Raw genomic sequence first — 23,674 nt, forward strand, 5'->3', positions numbered from 1 at the left:
CTAATTTTTTTCTAGAACATGGGCTACAATAGCTTGGTCTTGCTGGGATATTCTGTGAGTGTTTCGTTGAAATAGTAATACATGACTTCAGGATCAATTCAATGTTGCAAAGAAAGGAAAGTTCTAGAAATAATGGAAGAAGAAAAGAAATGAAGTCTCAGCAATGGAAACCTTCAACCAAAGAGAAGTACTAATAGTTAAAATGAGAGTCTAGTGATTTGAATACTTCAAAGTTGCTATGGATGGGGGCAGATAAACTTCATGGTTGGTTAATATACCTGTAAAAAGATGTAAACAGATATTAACCTTACTTGTGGGAAAGGAAAATGATCCTTTCTGAATTAAGTCTCATTCTTTTGTTGTTGTTGTTTGTGTTTTGGGTGACAACTAGTGATGCTCATGGCTTACTCCTGCCTCTGTGCTCAGGGATCTCTCCTGCTAGACTCAGGGGACAATCTGGGATGCCAGGGACTAAACCCAAACTATGCACGTGCAAGGCAAGCTACACTATCTCTCTGGCCCTGGAAAGTCTGGTCATTGCCATCAGGAACAAACTGCATAATCTTTGGTTCTCAAATATGCATGAACTACTAGTGTGAGTTTCAAAAGAAAAGCATGGGCACACGTGCAACTCGAGCCTTCAGTGGCCCAGAGCTGTTCCCCAGGCTGGACCATGAAAGACCAGTGAAACAGAGAAGCAGGGTCCCAGGTTGTTGGTAGTCAGTTTATTTCTTTCTCCTCCCCAGCGTAGTCTGATGTCATCCCTTACAGCACAATTGTAATGGTAGTTTTAATCCATCCTAGTCTCCTCATAGACTTCAAAGTCCTCTCTTCTCTATAAGTCCCTTTTTTTCCCCTTACAGCACAGTTATATAGAAATGAAGGATGGGGTACACATAAGTGGGGCTGAATGTTGTCATAACAACAAACAGGTAAAGCCACTCCTTCAGAGGAAGTTTTAGGAGATTAACTCAAGGACAAAATCATCTGAGGGTTCAGTGGTCAAGATTACCAGGAGATCTGCTCAAGGGCAGAATTCCATCTAGGGTGTATTGCTTTCTCCTCTCCTCAGCTAGTAATTCATTTAAACAATCATAGTAAATTTACTTCATATAATATTTCTAGCCATTTTGTATGAATGCATTAAGAGATATATTAAGCTTAAAGGTTAGCTCTTCCTGGGGACATCTCACTATATATCCCAAACTAGAGTCATCAGGCCAGGTTAGTCTTTCCTAACCCCAGCAGGGTTCTTTTTCAGTTACTTCTTTCTGGGTCATGATAGAGTTTGTCCCATGACCATACTCTTAACTTATTATACTTCTTATGGCACTTAGCTTGTCCGTTTCTGATGCCAGGATAGTTTACTGCTTGCCATGGGTCCATCCAGTCCCTTCGCTGGGACCCTGCTTTTGAAGTGCTAGGAACTAAGGGCAATTGAGGCTTAAGACAAGCAAATATGGATGGATGCCCAGGTAAATATTATTTGAAGTCAATTAATTCCCATGTTACAAAGCATAGCATTAACTCTCTCCCTGTGTCTATACTAAAAGAACCTCGCTAAATAAACCATGTAAAGAACATAAAGGAAAGAGAAAAGTAATATAGGATTATTAGTACGTAATGGATTTGGGTGTGCCTCAGGGGCACTGTTGTGGGGATAACTCAATAAATCGAAGCTCCCTGAGGGAGGAGCAAGGACCAAATGTATTCCAATTGAACCATTTTGTAATCTCTTTGAAAAAAAAGTTACAGGCTATTGTTGACAAATTAGTACAATGCTCAATTTTACTAAACTGACTCAAATAGATGATTTATCTATACAAATAACATAAGAATGATCATTTTGTTCATGCAAAGCATTGTTTGAAAATTGTAGGGAAGATTTTAGGAAAGCACTTGCAAATATAAAGAAATTTCATTTAAAAAGTTTAATACCTCATTTTGCAATGTTATTTATAAAATGATTCTTCACTTTTTGAAAGGTATATTAGGCTTCTAGTTTTAGCTGAATGCTCATAATGTCAGGTTTTATATAATGCTTACATTTCAATTTTTTTAAATAGATGTTGCCCATAATAGGCAGTTTACCTTCTTATTACTTCATATCCAATTTGGTATTTATATATGCACACTGTATGTAAAATATTTACAGATATAGGTAATAGAAAACTCAAGTTTAACTACCAAAGGCAATTTAACTAGCTTACTCGGCTATAAAGACCTCAGTTTGACAGTCTTCAGGCTGGTTGGGTAAAACATCACCAAGAAGCAGGCTATTTCTGATCTCTGCTTATCTATTTGTACAATAGAGTTATTCATATGGTACATGCCAAGTAATTCCTTGATTACAACAGATGTGTGTTAAGTAGCTTTTGCTTAGTATTTTTAATGTTATGAATTAATACTTCCAGGGCCTACTCTCCAACAAAACTGTCATGAATCATCCTTCATGATCAGAAGATCGCTTTATCTTTGGATATCTCATTTACATTATGAGTTTTAACTACATTATTAAGGGTGATTGAATACCAGTAGGAGAATAAACATGTCAATATTCCATGCAATAAATTTCTGTGGCAAACTGTGTGCTATATGAAAGGGTCATATACTGGGTACTGGAAAGAAAATGTTATAACCTCTAATTTAATTTTTATTTTATCTCTTGAGGCTTCTTTACATGTGTTTGTTATATATAAAATGTATCGATATGGTTTTACATTTCTATAATTTATACATGACATAAATATTAGGACTGCATTAACAAACATTTTCATGGATATAGTTATTAATTGGGCTGGAGTGATACCACAGTGGTAGGGTGTTTGCCTTGCACGCAGTCAGCCTGGCTGAGCCAGGTTCGATTCCTACGCCCCTCTCAGAGAGCCTGGCAAGCTACCGAGAGTATTCAACATGCCAAACACAGTAACAAGAACTCTCACGATGGAGTCGTTACTGGCCCGCTCGTGCAAATCGATGAACAACGGGAGGACATAGTTATGAATCAACACATTTCTAAAGTACTAAGAAAACGTAGGAAAAGCCCCTGTCAAAAATTTGATTTCCTTTATCACTGCATTGCAAATATATAAAATCTCTTCCTAAAGGACACAATTAAGTCCAATAAAAGGATATAGAGGAGTTGTCAAAGAAACATCTCTGCTAAAGAGTTAGCCCATATTTTTATTTAATCTTCACAATACACCAAGGTAGGAGATATTAACCTATATTTATGGCTAATCGCATGGAAGAGTTAAGTAACTTTCTAATGTCATGCTTCTAATAGAAGAAGAAATTGGTATTTCAACAGCTTTTAATTGTAAAATTTAAGCATTTCCCATTTAAGGCAGAATCTTCACTTAGACGTTTTCTTGGGTTAGTTATTTCAAATAAGTCCAGATCATTTACTTTTTTAAAAAGCTAATAATTAAGATAACTACTAGCTGTTTAGGGTTTGTAGCACTGGGAGAATAAGCTAATATGTGGTGTCTTTTAGGGTACAGTCTTTGAATTTTAAAGCTCATGTTAATAATTGCAAGGGAATTAAAATATTTTCATCTGTGTTTGGTGGATACCTAGATACTCTATGATATCTGTGACTGGTCAGTTTGGAATTATAACAAAGTACAGCTCAAATAGATAATGAAATTTATTCACATCTGCTCTGCCTTAGTCAGAAATATGGAAGCACTTACTTTGCATAGGATTTCATGAGTATCAAGGATTAGAAGCTCCCATTTAGATTTGCTTTATATCTATCTAAAACACACTAAAGAGATATATATTTATAATATAAGCTTATATCACTAATATCGAAGCATAATAACCATTTATCTAAAAGATAATCTAGTATCATTTTGTTTTTTTCTGACAATAATGATGCCTATGTCTCTCTCTTGGCCATGTGATAAACCAAGATTAATAACTGAAAATTAGCTCTAATGCTTTTATTTCCAACTAAATGGAGATAAAAATAGTTTTAAATTTAGCCATTTGCTTCTATCAATAAAACATACCTTTTCTTTTTTTGAAGGGCAATAAAAGGGCCCTAAAGATAGTAGAGCAGATAGGGCATTAGCCTTACACATGTCCAACCTGGGTTTGATCCAAAGTATATGATTTTCCCCCACCCCCAACTCTGCCTACTGCCCCAGCACTATCAGGAATGATTCCTGAGTGCAAAGAGACAGAGTAACTCTGAGCATCATTAGGTGTGCTCCACACCCAGCCAAGAAAAGGCAATATATTCTTAAATCAACCAGTATAATAGGATGTAGAATATGATAACCCCAAGTGTTTCAGAGTTTTTGGATAAAACATCAAAGCTGAGAGGAGTGGACATGAAGTAAGTCAACAGCACGGAATTGTGATGGCTAATTGTATATGTCAACTTCACTTGGAAAAGTAGGTAAGTGCGTATGTCTGCGAGGGTTTGAACTGGTAGATCTGAGTGAAGATGATCTGTATATGACCAATACAAAGGGAGTGGACATGATTAACACAGTGCTTCCTAAAGTGGGGGATACTACCCCTGGGGGTGCTAGAACAATCCAGGGGCCTGGTAGCAGTTTGAGCACACCTGGGGATGCTTTCTGGTTGTTTGTTTAAAGAAAGTATTTTCAAATAGGTTCTAACTTATTTTTTTTCTATAAAGGAGACAATAAGCAAAATAAATTTAGAAATCTCTGATCACTGAGGGCCTGAATAGAACAAACTGGTAGAAGAAGGACAAATTGTTCTCAAGAAAAATAATCAATTAACCTATCTTTAGGTTCACTGATACATTTGCTTTATATTAATAAAGGGAAAATAGACTTATATTAATCAAACAATAAAACCTCAGTGTCAATGAATGAAACATTAAATCTAAAAATAACTCATGTAAAATCCAAGATTCTAATAAATAATCTTCTTTACTATGTAAAAGGAACAAGCATTAAAAAAAAACCCTGCTTTTAGCAAGAAAATTTTTTTTAACAAATGCTGTTGGGAAAATTGCAAAAAAACACGTGTTGGGGCCGGAGCAATAGCATAGCGGGTAGGGCGTTTGCCTTGCATGCAGTCGACCTGGTTTGATCCCCAGCATCCCACATGGTCCCCCAAGCACCGCCAGGAGTGATTCCTGTGTGCAGAGCCAGGAATGACCCCTGAGCATCACTGGGTGTGACCCAAAAAGAAAAAAAAACACGTGTTAAAAATGATATTGGAACTATAACTTATACAATTTACAAAAATCATCCCAAAATAGATTTAAAAACTCAAGACAAAGACAGAATCCATAAAGTATACTGAGAAAAACAAAGGCAGAATTCTCCAGGAAATGGACCTCAGAGGTATCTTCAATAATTTGGCTCGAGGCGCAAATATCACAAACATAAAAAATAAACAGCAGGGCTACATCAAAATTTTAAAAGTTTTGCATGGCAAAAAATGAGCTAAATACAAAGCCATCCTACTGACTGGGAGAAAATACATAATATAAAAGATAAAGGGTTAATATTCAAGACTTATAATTTACTCACAAAGCTCAGCAAAGCAACAACAAAAACCCAAGAACCCATTAAAAAAATGGGGAGAGGAGAGAGATAACCTTCTCAAAAAAAGACATATGAATGGCCAGTAGGCATATGTAAAACTCTTCATCATCACTTATTATCAAGTAAATGCAAATGAAAGCAATGAGAAGTCATATTACACCAGTGAGAATGGCACATATTAAGAAACAGGTAACAAACGAGTATTGTCAGTAATATGATGAAAAAGGAATTCTCATTAACAATACGTGAGAATGTCCTGTGCTTCAGCATCTATGGAAAGCAGTATGGAGATTTCTCAAAAAACTATGACTAGAACTTCCATATGACCCAGCAATTCCACTTGGAATCTATCCTAAAACATAAAAATCTTAATTGAAAAAAACTGATGCACCCCATATTCATTGCAGAGCTTATTACAATTGCCAAATATGAGAATGACCCAAATGCCCAATGAGAGATGAATGGACAGAGTGGAATAAATACTATGCTGCTGTAAAAAATATAGTCATTCAGTACACTTCAACATGAATGGAACTAGAGTATTGTTTCAAGCAAAATACATCAACAGGAGAATAAATAGTGATAATGTCACTCATCTATGGAATCTAAGGAATCAAAATAAGGGACAAGACAATACTAAAGAAAGACAAACCCCTGTCATTAGAATACAAACCAATTACCAAGGAGTGAAAGGGGAGAGGAGGAAGAAAGTAAGACCAGAATACGGATAACTTAGGGAGAGTGAGAGAAAAGTTCTAGCCACTTTGATGGTGCTAGAGTGTAGTAATTGTGTCTGTGCAAGTGTATCATAAATATTAACACTCTTAAACTACATAAACTATAATAATTAAAACTTAATTTTTAAAATTTATCTGTAAGAACTTCAGGCTTATATTTATGTGAGAAAGAAAGCAACCCTGTAAGCAAACAAAGTATGCCACTTATTTTAGCTGTATGTCTCTTTGCATAGATTAAATGATACAAAACCAGTTGTGGTTATTTTACCCACATCACAATATTTATGCTGCACATACAACTAATGATTCTTATATTATAAATAACAAATCCTAAGTTAGTCCGAATCAGCCTGGTTTGCACACATAGAAAAAGAATTCATTGGCTCATATAACTGACTATAGAAATTTTATTTCATTTTACTTTTATGAATCATATTTTAAGCTTCCTTGAGGTCTTTGAATATTTTTTTCATTTGTGAAATTTAGAAGATTGAAAATGGTTCAGACTGTTTTGTATATCAAGCAAAAAAATTTCTATGATTCTGGAAACCTTGCTTGAATGAATACACATATGCATTTATTCATTCAAGAAGTAGCACTGTAGCACTGTCCTGTAGCACTGTCCTCCCGTTGTTCATTGATTTGCTCAAGCGGGCACCAGTAACATCTGCATTGTGAGACTTGTTGTTACTGTTTTTGGCATATCGTATATGCCACGGGGTGCTTGCAGGCTCTGCCGAGCATGCGGGATACTCTCAGTAGCTTGCTGGGCTCTCCGAGAGGGAGGGAGGAATCGAAAGTAGTTCGGCCACGTGCAGGGCAATTGCCCTACCTGCTGCGCTATCGTTGAAAACTCATTCAAGAAGTGTGGAATTAAATTGGTGTGATGCATGTAACACATGTTACATCTTAGAATAAATATGAGGTGGTTGGCTTCCCCTAAGGAAGTTTAAAAGACAAGGAATAATCTAGAAAATAGCTAACAATGTGGTTAACCACAAAAATGAATGTCATGCTCAGTAAGTACTAAATAAATTCATGGAAATGGAAAACATAAGGAAGCTAGAGATGTCCAAAATTATCCAATTAAAGAAGAAAAACATAAGATATCACTAATTAATGATTATTATTATATGAGGAATGTAGATACTAGAACCATCGCTCAGAAATAAATATTCATTCTTCTAGTTTTTCTGAGAACCTCTCCAGAACTCCCTTCTACAGAATGAGCTGCCACTGGCTAGCCAGGGTTATCCATGAGCACAGAGCTAGGAGTAAGTCCTGAACACTCCCAGGTGTAGCTCAAAAACAAAACAAAAAAAGCAATAGTACAGCAGGTGGGGCATTTGCCTTACTCATAGCTGACCCAGGTTTGATCCCCAATACCCCATATGGTCCCCAAGCACCCCCCCCCCACACGAACACCAAGGAGTGATCTCTGAGCACAGAGTGTAGTTACTGCACTCAGTCTGTCTGTCTGTCTGTCTGTCTGTCTGTCTGTCTCTCTCTCTCTCTCTCTCTCTCTCTCTCTCTCCCCACCTTAGTCTCCTGCTCCTCTCCCTCTCCCTTTTATTCCAACCCCCACCAGCAGCCCCCCCTCCTTTGTTTCATATTACTGGGCTACAAAGACTCAAGACTCAACTAACATATTTCTTTTAGAACAATCTTTAAAAACTTCCCAGATCATTCCTATGTGATTGGCTGAGGACTCTATGAAGAATGCCTCATACTTCAACTTCTTCCTCTAATCAAATCAGCTTTCCTCGCTCCCTTTAAGGTACTGAATTCTCAGGAACTAAACCTGTGTAATCTCCATCTTGGGTCTGTATATATACTGGGTAATCTCCAAACTACCCAGTATTTGGGCAAACTAGCCTGCCTAATATTGAATGCAGTATGTGGAGCTTACAGCAGTGTGTGAAAGAATGAAAGTGTGGTTAAGTGCATTTCATGAATGCCATTATCAGAAGTTGGAATTCATGCGATAATTCATTGTTCAAAAGGTTTGTATCTTCTGTGGTTTAGAACTCTGAGTTCTAAATGGGGCGAGGAAATGAACAGAAACTTTTGCAAAGAAGAAATCTGAATGGCAAAAAGGCACATGAGAAAATGCTCTACATCACTAATCATCAGAGAGATGCAGATCAAAACAACAATGAGATATCATTTCACACCAAAGAGACTGGCCCACATCCACAAGAACAAAAGCAACCCGTGCTGGTGCGAATGTGGCGAGAAAGGGACCCTCCTTCACTGCTGGTGGGAATGCAGGCTGGTCCAACCCTTTTGGAAAACAGTATGGACGATTCTCAAAAAATCAGAATTTGATCTCCCATTTGACCCAGCTATAGCACTCCTGGGAATATATCCCAGAGAGGCAAAAAGGTATAGTTGAAGTGACATCTGCAATTGTTTGTTCACTGCAGCACTCTTTACAATAGCCAGAATCTGGAAAAAACCTGAGCGCCCGAGAACAGATGACTGGTTAAAGAAACTTTGGTACATTTATACAATGGAGTACTATGTAGCTGTTAGAAAAGATGAAGTCATGAAATTTACATACAAGTGGTACTACATGGAAAGTATCATGTTAAGCGAAATGAGTCAGAAAGAGCGGGATAGACACAGAAAGATTGCATTCATCTGGGGAACATAAAGCAACAAAACGGGAGACTAACACCCAGGAGTGGCTGAGATTAGTACCAGGAATTTTGCTCCATGACTTGGAGGCCAGCCACACGTGCTAGGGGAAAAGGAAGCTCAGATAGAGAAGAGAGCACCAAATAAAGGGTGTTGTGAGGACCCTCCCAGGGTGGGAGAAGCATGCTAAAAGTAGTCTATAGACCAAACATGATTGCCACTCAATGCCTCTCTTGCAAAACACAGTACCCAAAAGAAGAGAGAGAGAACAAGGGGGAATGCCCTGCCACAGAGGCAGGGTGAGACAGGGGGGATGGGGGGTCAGAGGGATGCTGGGACCCGTGGTGGTGGAGGATGGGCACTGGTGGAGGGATGGGTACTTGATCATTGTATAAATGAAACCCAAGCACAAAAATTTATAAGTCTATAACTGTACCTCATGGTGTTTCACTAATAAAAAAAATTTAAAAAACAAAGAACTATGAGTTCTCCTTGATATATCTACAGGGAAAACTGAAAGTTTCAAAAGGCAAGCCTGAAAGTTTCCCAAGATGGATTGTCATTACACAAGCCTTGCATTTGTCCACAGTTATCCAGGGTTTGTCCTGAAAAAAGTATATTCTTGTTTAAGCAGCAGGACCACTAACAGCATAAATATTACTGTTTGGAATGCTCAAGTGTGTATAGGTCAAACCTAAAAATGGATTGGGGTAGGATAATATGATAGAGTTGCATCACTGCCAGGATTAAGTTGACCATGAGGAGAAGAGCAAGAAATCATTTCAAAAAGTTAATTGAAATGATCTTGTTTGATAATTTGCCAGATCTATTCATTCAAAGGAATGGAAGAGAGAGTGATATTTATTTAGGTCTAGAGAAGGATTACTAAACCATAGCTGGAATAAAGAAGCAAGAAGTGTGGAACATTTTGTGATGCTTTAACTTTATTTCCGTCATTTTTTAATTTGAGCTACAAACCAGATGTTCTACATGGAAAGTCTTTTAAATTGCATACCCTCAAGAATAAGCTAAGCAGACAAAGGTTCCTCAAAGCAGACAGCAATTTGCCTTAGTTGTATCAGAATACAATGGACCTTTTCCCTTTATGATGGGTTCAATCACCTGCCTGAGACCACCGCAGATCTTTTGTACTTTCCTGCACCTAGTGGTTGATTCCTGAACAGTGCAACACAGATCTAGGGCACTGGAGAAGAGTTTAATGAGCCAGGTAGCAGGAGAAGTCCATAAATCTCAGTGGCATCCCCCTGTCACTCACCTCCAGCCCCCCAACTCTTTAAAAGAGATTTAGGAAAAGAGCGGGGGAGGGATGCATGTTGTGATAGTAGGGTTGTATCTGAACATCTTGATGTAGAGAGCTAGACAGGGAAGGGCTCCCAGTGGAATTCCTGGAAAGGAATAAAACCACCTGACCCTAGGGCTGTCAGGCCCCACCTTATGACCTCAGGATATAAAGCCTCATGAGACATTTACCAGGAGCTAGCCCAGACCAGAGGAGGCTGGACTCACCCTCCAAGAGAAGCTCCAGCAGGAACAAAGGTCAAGAAAAGGTGTTCCAAAGAAGACCATCCCAATGCTACCCCTTCAGCAACCACCCTCGCAATGGACTCTTATTAGGTAGAAAGTCGCACATGGAGCAGCTGGGAAAAACCCTATGAAAAACCAACTTGAACAAAGGAAGCGCAGCATATGCTATCAGAGCCCATGTGCCACTTGTGACCATGTGTCTTGGCCAAGCGTACGTGGTGTCCGAGCACAGGTGTGCCCCGCATCTCTCCTCTTTAGACGTGTACTGGGGCTCTCCCCACCATTGAAGAAGCCTATGTTCCTTCTTGAGCACTTTACTCTCTCTCCCCTTCTCCCTCTCTCTCTCCCCTTCTCCCTCTCTCTCTCCGTCTGTCCACTCCCTCCTCGTTCCCCTTCCTCAAAACCTCCAAGTAAAAACTGTTTTTTCTTCATTGCTCTTCTTCTCCTGAAATTCTTTTCTGAGAGAAAGGCAAGGACCCGGAAGACCTGGGTAAGGTCTAGAGCTGCTTCCCCCCCCCCCCCTTTTCCTGCAAAGAGCAATTCCTTGCTCTAGCCCAAGTCCACAGCTCCTACAAAAATCAGGTGGTGGGGATTATGCCAAGCCGACCAAGTGGACATCAGGTGTGGCTTGATGGCTACCGAGTGGGGCTGGCAGGATTCTGACTCATGTTGTGTGTAGGGGCTCATCATAGGCTTTATCAGTCCTAGCCTTTCCAACCAATCCTGGGATGGCAGTGGTAGATTAAGAGAAAGTGACCATCTCTCTCCTCTCTGCTTCATATAAGTAGAGGGATGGGGGGGTGGGGGGGTGGGATGGGAGAGCACCAAATTCAACCTGAACTTTTGGTGGGACTTCCCAGCAATACTGTAGGGAGTAGCCCAGGAGACCTACTCCCAGTGATTCATAGTTTGGTGCTTAGTCGGCATTGTATGCTGAAATGTTGTGCATGAGACTTGCTATTGTGTGAAATAAAATGCCAAGGGATGTAACTTGAGCATGCAAGACATAAGTGCTGCCATTTTGAGCCATATGCCCCCCTTTTGACAGATTCCTTTTTAACATAATTTATACTAACCTGAAACTCATTTTCTACTCTACCACCTCTTGATCCCACTTCTTTTTTTGTTTGTTTGTTTTTGTTTTTTGTTTTTTTGGGGGTTTTTGGGTTTTGGTTTTTTTTTTTTTTTTGCTTTTTGGCGTCACACCTGGAGAGGCACAGGGCATACTCCTGGCTCAGCACTCAGGAATTACTCTTGGTGGTGCTCAGGGGACCATATGGGACGCTAAGAATCGAACCCGGGTTGGCCGAATACAAGGCAAACAGCCTACCGCTATGCTACCATTCCAGCCCCTCTTGAGGCCACTTCTATTATTGGTCTTGGGGTTTTCTTGTCAATCTCTGCCAAAGTCCCTATCATTGTTTAAATTGGAAAGAACTTTGATACTAACATGCAAATATCATATTCATATGAGATGCAGGAGGTCCTCTATAAAATAATCTAAGCTAAGTCACTTAACATTCCCAAAAGCAATTGTGTAGCAATACAAAATTTAGAAAACTAGACAGTCATGGAGCAAAAGTAGTTGATTCACCTGGCACCTCATTTAAAAAGCTATATAAACTATTGTTATTTTCCATGGAATTATGTAACTGTAATAATATATATAATATAATTCATACTTTCTACATTTTAATGGTTCCATAATATCCTACAGGGAGGGAAAGCTTATTTAATCCTCTTTTCAATGTTTGCTAGTAAGAGGAATAAGAATGAATAGCTTATTGCAGAAAATGGGCTACTGGGCATGGTGAAGATAAGTCAGAGTACAAGGTAAACAAGATTGCTTTCCTCAAAGAGGTTACATTTTGAAAGGGGAGCCAAACACTGAAAAATAAATAGGAAAACATCAGTAATGATGCATGAAGAGGCCAACTGGGAAGCTGTTGAGATTCACTTTGTCTGAGGCCTCGATCACAGATATTCAGCCAGAGATCCTAATGGCAAGATGCATCCACTGCATGAGATATGGATAGGAAAACTCTGAAATGCAGAAAACAGCTCATGAAAATGCCGAGTGTCTAACCTTGTCTTTTAGATCCTTTCATCTTTTCTACTAGGGTTAATACTAGGAGGCATTATTTTACAAAGAAATTCTCAGGAAATACTCCAGAATCATCCAAATACTTTTCTGATTTCATTTTCAGGTCACACCCGACAGTACTCAGGGCTTACTCCTGACTTTCTGCTCAGTAATCACTCCCAGTAGAGCTCAGGGGACCATATGTAGTGCCAGGGTTGAATCCTGCGCCAGCCACATGCAAGTCCTTACCCACTGTACTCTCTCTCTCTCTCTCTCTCTCTCTCTCTCTCTCTCTGACTACAAATAATACTTTTAGTGGAAAAGTGAGCTATAATAGTAAAAATAAGAAAACATAATCCAAATATGTCCTATAAGTGTACCTAAATTATTTTGACCATGAGAATGAGTTACTTAAAGATCTGTGTAACACATTCGATATGCCAGACACAGTAACAACAAAGTCTCCAATGGAGACGTTACTGGGCCCGCTCGAGCAAACACATTTGTATTAATTTATATTTCAGAAAAATTTAATATATTGTATAAATGAACATCACTGTCACTGTCATCCCATTGTTCATCAATTTGCTAGAGTGGGCACCAGTAACGTCTCCATTATGAGACTTGTTACTGTTTCTGGTATATCAAATACACCACAGGGAGCTTGCCAGGCTCTGCCGTGTGGGCAGGATACTCAGTAGATTGCTGGCTCTCCGAAAGGGGTGGAGGACTCGAACCCTGGTTGGCCATGCCCTAGGCAAATGTCCTACCCACTGTGTGCTATCACTCCAGCCCATAAATAAACATGAATTAGTAAATTATCAAATGACATAAATGCTATATAGAGGGAAAATATAAATAAACAAGACAGTGAGGGAAAAAATGAGGTGTGAATGCTCAAAATTACCTACATCCTTATAATTGATAAATATATTTTGCCAAAAGCTTATATAACAAAGGGGACCCTACTATTTACACAATTAAAAATGTCCATATACCAATTTTGATATTATAAAATAATGCAGTTGTTCTCATAAGAGGATGCTGCATAATGTAATGAACATACAGCCTCTACAAGATCCTTCTATTGACAAAACTGTGTGTAAGGGCTAAGGAGATACCAAAAAGATCTGGAGCATATGCTCTCATGTTAGAGGCATGGGTTACATCCCCAGAACCACACAAGAACGCACCCCACCCCTAAGCACTCTCAGGAGCAAACCCCATACACTGAGCTGGACATAACACCTGAGCATGGCCAGATGTAACACCTATAACATATCAGATGGCACTGTGGAATATGGGGGTGGAAGAGAAAATGATGTTGCAAAGATTTACAGAGGACTTGAGGCTGGGGAAGCTGTTTTAGCTCAGGGAAATCCAGGATGCCTCTCTGAGAAGGTAAGAGATATCCTAGATTGTTTTCCAGCTACATGCCGTGTTTCGAAGTTTTACCAAAGCACTTATTTATTTCTGTGAAACAACAAGCAAGTGATACAACAAACAATGTTTCCCCTGTGCTTGTTGATGAGTGCGTGCACACACAGACACACACACACACACACACACTCCCCCTATTGCACACTCTGCTCTGCCAAAAGCTGGTCTCCATTCTATATTTGCCATATGGTTTTTTTTTTTTCAGAGAAAAATGAATTGTGAATTTTTTGAAGCCAGAAGCATATCTGAGTGACTTTTCATTTTATGATATTAAAAAATTAGCCTGGGAAAGCATCTCTCTACGTGCTCTGTCACAACCAGGAAAGGACTGAAGAAAAGAAGGTAGAACCATCTAATGTGATGTTAGATTAAAAGACACTGGGGCTAATCAAGTGCAAGTCACTAGTAAGTACGGTGAGACACACACCCAGACGTGGGTAGAACCTGAGGCCTGGCACGACAACATCATCCACAAAGGAGGTAATGGAAATAAGAAGTATTTTTAAAGTCTGTTTACATTGACTGCTTCTTTCCATATTATCATGTCACATGACTTCTTTTCTATTAAATGCAAACACACTTAGGGGAGTTAAGCGGTAAGCCTTGCACAGTGAGCGAATTAATTTATCGGGTCCTCTCTTGAAAGCAGATATTAAAATGGAGAAAATATGGCTGAAAGTGAATTAGGTAGTTAAGTACATAATTAAAAGTTATTCAGTGTACATAAAGTTAATGAGACGAGGGATCATCTGCTCTAGATCTCAAAGGAATTAATATTAATATGCTATTTATTCACTGCTTCTCTCTTCGTTATTTTTTCCATAGAAGAAAAAATATGCAAGCAAATATTTTCTTTAACTTAACAGATATTTACTGAACCAACTATACACTACACTACAGTAGTCTATATCATATTATATATACTGTAGACACATCTACTAAATAGATAAAGCTTGAGTCAAGACATGTTTCCAACCACTTTCAAAAACTTAAGATACCTACTTTTAGATACAAACATCTTATTTTAAAATACATCACTTGAGGCAGATTACAGATACCTCCCTAGAAGATCTACTCTTTCATCTGCTGTTGGATGGGCACAAAGGAAAGAGAGAAAGCAGAGGCCCTATAGTGATACATCAGTCAACTTTTCTATGATCAGCACTGCTTGAGATATACCTCTTAATTTTGATATGTTTTCTTTTCTATCATTTGATGTTCTTATGTATGTTGTGCAAATTGGTTTGCGGGTGCAGGTTGGTTTGGGGGCCAAAATCTACTCACAGCTTACTCCTGGCTCTGTGCTCAAAAATCATTTCTGACAGGGCTCAGGGGATCACATACAGTGCCAGGGATCAAACCCGAGTTGGCAGCATGCAAGACAAACATCCTAACCTGTGCCACTATCTCTCTGGTCCTCAGATTTCATCTTTAGCCAACATATTAACTTTCCCAGTGTTTTGGGAAATGTCCTATTTTCTTTATGCTACTGATTTTTAGTTTTATCCTGCTGGAGAACACATCTCATGAGTCTAACTGAAGCCTTTTGTGTGGTGCAGAGAGTAGTCTATTTTGTACTTATTCAGCACCACTTTCTAGGATGTGTATTCTGCTGTTACTGCATGGAGTGGTATACAGATGTCAACTAGATACGTTGTTTGATGCATTGTTGAGTTTTCAATAGTGCTTCTGATTTTCTGTATAGATTTTTTTCAACTGTCAGGATACGAGTTCTGAAGTTTCCAACAATTGTGGATTTGTCTACATCTCTTTCTACTTGTCATTTCAGCTTTCCACATTGTGCAGTTCTGTTGCCCAGTTCATACACACCTAAAATTACTATTTTTGATAGTCTGACCCTTGTATTATAATGGCAGTTTCTATCTCTGGTAATTTTCTATCTTCTTAAGTTCACTTTATCTGACATTATCAAAGCCATTCCTGCTTTCTTTTGATGTTTATAAAATTTTTTTCTATTCTTTTACTGTAAGTCTGTCTATATTTTTGTTTTTGAAGTAAGTTTCCTGGAAACACAGTATAAATGGGGCAGGATTTTTAATCTGCACTGATGATCTCTTCAAGTTGGCATATATATTAGTAAGTATATATAGATCCTTTACTTTTAATATGATTATTGTCATTTCTGGATTAAATTTGGTCATGTAATTTTTTGATTGTTCGTTTGGTCTCTGATTTTTGTTGAATTTTTTTAATCCTTTTCATGTGGGTTACGGAACACTTTGGAATTTTATTTAAATATGTTTTTCTCTCCATTTGTGTGTGTGTGTGGGGGGGGGTTACATCATAATTTACCATGCGTTAAAACTATTGCCTGCTCTGTGCTCAGGGATCCTGCAATGCCAGTTCAGATGGACGCACCCTAGCCTTTATAACATCTCTTCAGATGGATCTATAGTTAGGATGACACCTTTCTATAGAAAACTTTTAGCAGCCACTGTACATACAAGTGCATCAACATTTATCAACAGGTGTCAACACTTTATCAGACCGGGTGAAGTGTGGAAGCCTCACCTCCTTTTCAGCCTGCAATACAATTAGCTTGGATCCTTCCTGTGCATATATTTATAACTAGATCTGACATTACTCTGTTTTATGCTTTAGCCATCAAAAAAAATTCTATAGCCCATACCTATTTATCATTCTAGTTATACATATGTATATCTAATGTGTAAATTATAAAACTAAAGCATCATAAACCTCTGGGACAGTGTATTAATTACACCAAGAAAAAATAAATGCATTTAAAATATACAATGTTCAATATGATTTACCACGGAAAATAGGTGAATTGTTTTAAACAGATGCGCTTTTCATTTGCTTATTTTAAACTCCCAGTATTTCACTACTTCAGTGAACACATCATGACATCAAAGGATGAGAGAAGTCTTGGCCCTTGGGTCGGTTCCCAATGACACTGTATTCATAGATGGGAGGCTTGAGTGGAGTCACAAAATACATGTGAGTTTGAAAGCCACCAAGAGAAACCACGTAAATATTTAGGTACTATTAAAACCGTACCTTCAGTCACTATTAATGCAAAAGCAGGCGATACCAAGTTTTAATGAGAACGAAACAGCTGGAATTTTCATGTTATTGGCAGGAAAATAAGATGCCAGTGCCTAATTAAAGAAAGGGGTCATTGACAGGCCTGCAGGTCACCTTGCAAGCTGAACCATTTGCAGGATCCTTACTTGGGGTATATATTCAGCCTATCGTTTCCCATGCTAACAATTATCCTAATGATAGAATCTTGAGAGAACAAGGTTAGGCCATCAGAACTGAAAAGAGGTTGAAGCCATTTAAATCTACAAAAAGTCTCCTGGTCAGAGGTAGAGATCTAATTACCTGGTGGCTGCCCAAGACAAGCCCTGTTTGTGAATATCCTGACCTGTGAAAACTGCCACTCACTTCTTCAGTGTGTTTTGCCACTTTCCTTAGTCTATCCTTTCCTTGAAATTTGGTGCCACTTATTTTGTAACTGATGAAAGAAATTGTCGTTTATGTCAATGTTCTTATGATACAGTCCAGGAATTAAATATCTGGCAATTACTGGGATGCACTTTACTAAATTCAGATTTCTGGGCTTTCCAATTGATCTCCTGAAGCAGATCTTATAAGAAAACATGATGAAAATCCCAGGAGCCCTCTTTCTATCTGCTAGAAAATGACTGAAATTGGTATAAAATCAGCAAAGCCCATTTTGCACTAGTTTCAGTGGTTTTCTAGCAAGCAAAGAGGCTACCAGCTAGAGTTCCAATTTTTTGACTATGTGTAATTCTACTTTCAAAACCAAGCTGTACCATGATCAAAATTACTGCATAAAGACTGCTGTTAGCTGAAGAGAACTCTATGTTATCTTTCAATTATTTAAACAATTTTACACCAATCCTTAAAAATAAACTACTCATGCCCTTAGTCCAACCAAATCAGTAAAATACTAAGTATATAAATGTGCTGTTTGTTTCTCAGTGAGGATGTCCTATAATTTTATGAGACAATTTTGTCATCATTTAAAATTCATCAGTGCAGAATTAAACTGTGAGAATTTTTTAAAGAGTGAGCACAAAATCAAGATGATTTATTTCCTAACTATGCCGAAAGTTTACATGTATTTCAAACATTTAAAATTTCAAAAAATTACACATATTACCATTACTTGGAGAGAATAGTGGGAGTTTAAAATAAAGTAAATATAAAGCACATTTATTTAAAACAATACTTATTTTCCATGGTAAATTGTACTGAACATTCTATATATTAAATGCATTTATGTTTCTTTGGTGCAATTAAAACACTGTCACAGAGGGTTATGACACTTTAATTTTATATTTTACTCATTAGATATACATATGTATAACTAGAACGATAAATACATATGGGTTATAGGATTGTATAATCCATAATCATTATAACCATTAAAAGCAAAAACAAGTAACCGAATAGCTCGAGCAATTCTACCTCACTGTGGGCTTGCTTTGTTAACATTCTTTTTTTTTTAAATTTTTATTAGTGAAACACCATGAGGTACAGTTGTAGACTTACAAATTTTTGTGCTTGGGTTTCAGTTATACAATGATCCAGTACCCATCCCTCCACCAGTGCCCATTCTCAGACAGATAACCAAGACAGTCACTGTAGGAACTTATCGCTGTACAACAATGAGTTCCAGCTAAAACAATTAACTTGAAGTTGGGCAGGAAAACTCCAAGAGATTTAGTGAAATCTTGTTTATCTGAAACTGGTCCTAACTAGAGAAAAGAACTATCTGTCCCTTGTCTTCCTCTTTCTTTTTGTGCTGGTACATTCATTCGCATTATTTTATTTTTCTCTCTGCAGTTCTCATTCTCTTCAATTCTAGAGAGGAGTTCTATCCTCTAGCTCTTTCTTCAACCACAGTAGGCAGCCTGGGAAATGTGAACCCTCGAGAACAACCACAATAGGGTGGGGGTAGTGGGGATCACATGCCAAGCTTCTGAAGCTCTCTCGTTCTGAGTCTGAGTTCAGCTGCAATAATGGACCAGAAGGGTAAGGGATGTTCTTCCCCATGGGGCCCGCTCCAGGCAACCGATGGGACGTTTCGCAGGTGCTAGATTTCAAGTCACCCATTTTTTACTCCTGTACCTCATTCTTTCTCCCTGTGTGCACGCGTGGAGTGTGTGTGTGTGTGTGTGTGTGTGTGTGTGTGTGTGTGTGTGTGTGTGTGTGTGTTTGTCAGCAATTCTTTGACGGCGAGAGAAAACAGCTCAGATATACACGCCTCCTTCCCATAAATACGTGTGTTTCCCGTCCTTCCGTCCTCCCGCCCCCCCCCCAACCCCGCCCGCGAAACCAGGCTCTGCCTGTCCTCGGGGTCTGCAATGAAAGGGAAACTCACCCCCACTCCCATTCCCACCCCAAACCAGACTTCGGCTGGGATGTGCAATGTAAGGGAATCTCCTTTCATCTGGAGACCAACGCCAAGGGGCTCAGTTTGCCAATGAATCAATCCCATTCTGCACCCCAGCACCCGATCGTAGCCGACTCCTTAAAAAGCAGTTCAGTTTTCCCTTAGTTAATCATGCTACTTCCCAGGGCTGGCAGAGACCTCCTTCGCCTTTGGGGGTTTTATTATTACTGCCCACAGTTCCCCCCACCCCGACTCCAAATCTAAGAGGATGCGAATTCGAGGTCCGAGAAAGTAGGCGCGTGCCAGATCTTGCGAGTGTGTGCATCCGTCCATCCGTCCGTCCGTCCGTCTCAGCAGTGGGGCGGGCGGGGGAGGGGGGGTCTCATGCATGCGGCTGCGAGGTGCGGGGCTCCGAACTTCCCCAGCAAGCCCGGGGCCAGGCCCCGAGTCCACCTGTGTGCGCCCAGGTAGCCGGTTCAAGTGCCCGCCGGGCCGGGACGGGGCGTGCAGTGAGTAGAGCCCGCGCGCAGGGGCGCCCGCCGGGCGCCCCCCCACCCCCACCCCCTAAACCCGGACCAGTCGCCCCGGTTGCCGGAGACACCCGGCACGAGCCGGCAGCGCACTTTACCTCGAACAGGGGCCCGATCCGGTTCTTCTCCAGGTACGCCTGGATCCGGGACTGCTGCTGAGACGCCATGGAGACGGCGCGGAGCTGGGGGAGCGCGCCCCGCCTCGGCGTCCCCGGCCGCGCGGCCCGGGCTGGGCACTGGGCTGACGGCGGGACTCCCGCGGCCGGCGCGATCCGCCGCAGATGGGGGGCTCGGAGCGGCCGCGCCTCTCCCCTCCGGGCGGGACCCGTTCCCCGGCGAGCGTGTGCGTGCGTGAGCCCGCGGGGGGTGTGCGTGAGGCCCCGCTCCCCGGGGGACGGGAACCCGCCGCCCCGGCCGCTCCCCGGCGACCGCCGCGCCGCGAACGCCAATAATAAAGGCGCTTCTTTCAAAGTGCGCGTGGATTCGATGCTTGGGGACCGCTCCTGGGCCGGGGGTCCGTCTGGCCGGGCTCTTCTGAGACGACCTGCTCCAGCTCTGTGAACCAGAGAGAGAAAGGGGTGGGGAGAGGATGGTGCGTGGGGCTGAGGGTTTTGCCGCGAAAATGAAGTCGCTTGCAGCAAGCCAAAAAAAAAAAAAAAAAAGCAAAAGCAGGTGATTCTAAGGATATGCTGCCTTTTCAGGGCTTACCCTAACAGAGAGATGCAGCGGGAGCAAGAGGAGGTCTGGAAGTAACTTAAGGGCAAGGAGCCTTGATCCCCTCCCTGGTACAGAAGCGAAATGTGTGTTTGCATCTCAATCGCTAGATCCAACCAGATCTTAAGCACCCGAGATCCAAACTACTCAATTAACTTAAAAACTGTGACTGTCTAGGAGTAAGGATGGGGGTGAGGAAAACCTGGGGTCAGCTGCGGAGGAATGGGATCACGGGATGTGGAGATATTGTGTGCTGAAAACCCATTCTACACAACTATAAAAAATCATGCTGCTTAAACAAAAAGAAGGGGGAAGAGGAATGTTAAGGGGGAAACAATAGAGCACCTGGTTTGGCTGGAGCAGATCTCCCCGTTGAAAACCCACTTGAAAACTTCCAGTGTGCAGAAACACAAGGCTAGTGAGCAGACCCTGAGTTTTGGGTGGAGGAAAAGGGAAAGGTAAGCCGACCCTCTCCCAGGCTCTCCTCCCTCGTCTAAGCTGTAATTTTTATCTCTGTATCTGGTGCGTCGTCTCAGATGATACACTATTCCTTTATCTGATGGTTCCTGTACATCTTTTATGAGTGCCTCTAATATAGCCAATATTTTTTTTTGTATTGTGCAGGGATTTGCCACTGGAAGAAGCTCTACAAACATTGTTTCTTCACAGAGTTCTCTTTCTTGTCTATGCTGTTATTGCTGGTTCTTTCTTTCTCTCTCTTTTTTTTAAGAAAATAGCAAACTCTAAGTCCTCTAGTGACAATTCCCTTGACTCCTAACCAAAATAATATGAGGGTTTAGGATGAAGAGAATCCTTAAAACAGAGTGTAATACATTTCTGTGGTTTGTAATTCCTTAATTGTATTGTTTAGTTCGTGTGTGTTTTACATAATAAACTTCTATGGAACCATGAATTGTTAAGAATGAAATGTTTCAAACAATAGTGTTAATTGCATTTAATAATTCAGATAGGAAATCTGTCAGCTAAGCTTAGACCATGCCCATCACTGATAGATAATCCGTATTTTGGGCATGGCAAGTTGAAAAGATGCCTGTGTTACTAATTTTAGAGTCAAACTTGGATGATTTGCCCTGAGAAGATTAAACTAAACAGTGAAATACCCAAAGTTCTCACATGTTTTCTATTATATGTCAAAGGTGTACTTTTATATGTACACATATGTGTGTCTTTGTGTATCTTAATCTACCCAGAGGAAATCAGTCTACGAAATGAAACCAACATCCTTATTTGCTATATGATATGGCATAGCATCATTTATAATCCAGTTAAAATGTCAAATAATTTTGGTACCAAACAATGTTGAAGAATTATCTTTTAAAAAACATAAGGAAGAGTCTTACTTAAATCAGCTTAAGTAATATACTTATTAACTCCCATGCTTAGAGCACAGCATCTAGAATAGAAAAGTTCAGTTGGAAAAAATACTTGCATATTGTGACATATAAAGTGTGAATATATATATACACATATGTATTCATGCATGTTATGACACCTAAGATCCAAAAATTACCTGTTTAGAATTCAGGAAATAAGCTTAATGTTTGTTTACGATCTATTCATAGGCCATTTTCTCCACAAAACATTTCTTGGTCTTTCTTCTTATCCTCAAACATGACTTCATTACCTCAATAAATATTTATTGCACATGCTCCATGGTAGACATTACGTTAGAACCAAGGATTCAAAGGTGAAAGGCATTATCTTTGTTTTTAGATATTCAGTCTTATTGAGGTAATTGTTATATATACAAAGAATGACAGTAGACTGTCTTGTGTTAGTACAAAATACGAAAACAAAACACTGCGTGCATGGAAATGAGCCATGTTACAATTTGCAAGTAACTTTCAATAAAAGAGATGATTCTGAGAAAAGTGTTAAAGTATAAGTAAAAATAATAAGTTTCAAAAAGAGGTTAAGCATCTGAAGTTGGGAATAATGTTTCAGATTTTGACAAAAAAGAGAAAGCTTTTGCAAAGGCACAGAGGCAAATTAGTTCTTGGAAAGACAGGATGTATATAGAGGAAGGTTAGCATATGAGGTTAAAGTAAATAGAATTTAGCACACAAAACTTTTTAATGCCTTGTTAAAAAACAAGGCTATTAAAAGTTACTCGAGAATTTTAAGCAGAGAAGTTTAATAATCTAACTTTTAAAAGGCTACCTTTGGTACAAAGGATGATAGAACGATATGGAGCTAGAAAGATCAATTTGGTTTATAGAATCCAATAACAAATCGTGATGGCCAGGCTTAGGACTGGAGATGTGGGAATTGAGAGGAGACAAATTTGAGAAATGTTTAAAGAATTATTTGTTTATGATTTACACTTAGGATAAGTCTGGAAGAGTAAATCAAATATGACTTTCTGATTTCTGCAGTGAAACAAAGATTTTATACCTTGTCCAAGTAACCTAGCAAATAATTGAGAGGATGATTTTGACTCAGGTTTTCCTAACTCCAAAACTGAAGCTATTTCTTTTTTCTACCTTGTATTCTAAAAAACTAACCAAGAATCTAGTGTGGTCATAAGGGCTTTGTCTCAGTACTTGGCATGTTTTAGGTACTGAAATATGCCATTTAATGAATAATTTTTTTTAAAAAAATTTAATAGGGGCTGGAGAGATGGTACAGCAGGCAGGGTGCTTGCCTTGCACTTACCTGAGCCTGGTTCAGTTCCCTCTATGGTTCCCAGAGCCCCTCCAGCAGTGATCCTTGTGTGTAGCAATAGGAACTAGCCCTGAACATTGCTAGATCTTTGCCCCATAAAAACTTATGTTCAATTTTAATAGAATGATGACATTTAGTTATGTTTTTTCAAGCTAAACATTGAATCTAACACATAGCAATCTGTTCTGTTCCATTTATCAATTGCATGTATATGTTGATCCCTCTTTTAAATTGCAAACCCTCTAAAACCATGAACTGTATCTTAGTAATTCTCTTATACTCCACAAGGGACAACATAGCACATTTCTATACTGTATATTTCTACACATTTCTATACATATCCTTAATTAATATCC

The 23,674-nt window shown here is 39.6% G+C and overlaps 1 protein-coding gene across 2 annotated transcripts in view; it reads right to left on the reverse strand.

Moving 5' to 3' along the window:
• Nucleotides 1–20,265, reverse strand: part of CUNH8orf34 (chromosome unknown C8orf34 homolog) — a 339,451-nt gene extending 319,186 nt beyond the window's left edge. Inside the window, exon 1 of one of the 2 annotated variants that reach the window (XM_056108308.1) lies at nucleotides 20,018–20,265. In XM_056108308.1, the coding sequence (XP_055964283.1) occupies nucleotides 20,018–20,086 (69 nt within the window). In that variant the 5' untranslated portion in view covers nucleotides 20,087–20,265. The remainder of the gene's footprint in view (nucleotides 1–20,017) is intronic. The other variant, XM_056108259.1, reaches the window with a different exon arrangement.
• Between the last annotated feature and the right edge of the window lie 3,409 nt (nucleotides 20,266–23,674).

Source organism: Sorex fumeus, unplaced genomic scaffold (genome assembly GCF_029834395.1).
Source record: "Sorex fumeus unplaced genomic scaffold, SorFum_2.1 ptg000002l, whole genome shotgun sequence".
Lineage (NCBI taxonomy): Eukaryota > Metazoa > Chordata > Mammalia > Eulipotyphla > Soricidae > Sorex > Sorex fumeus.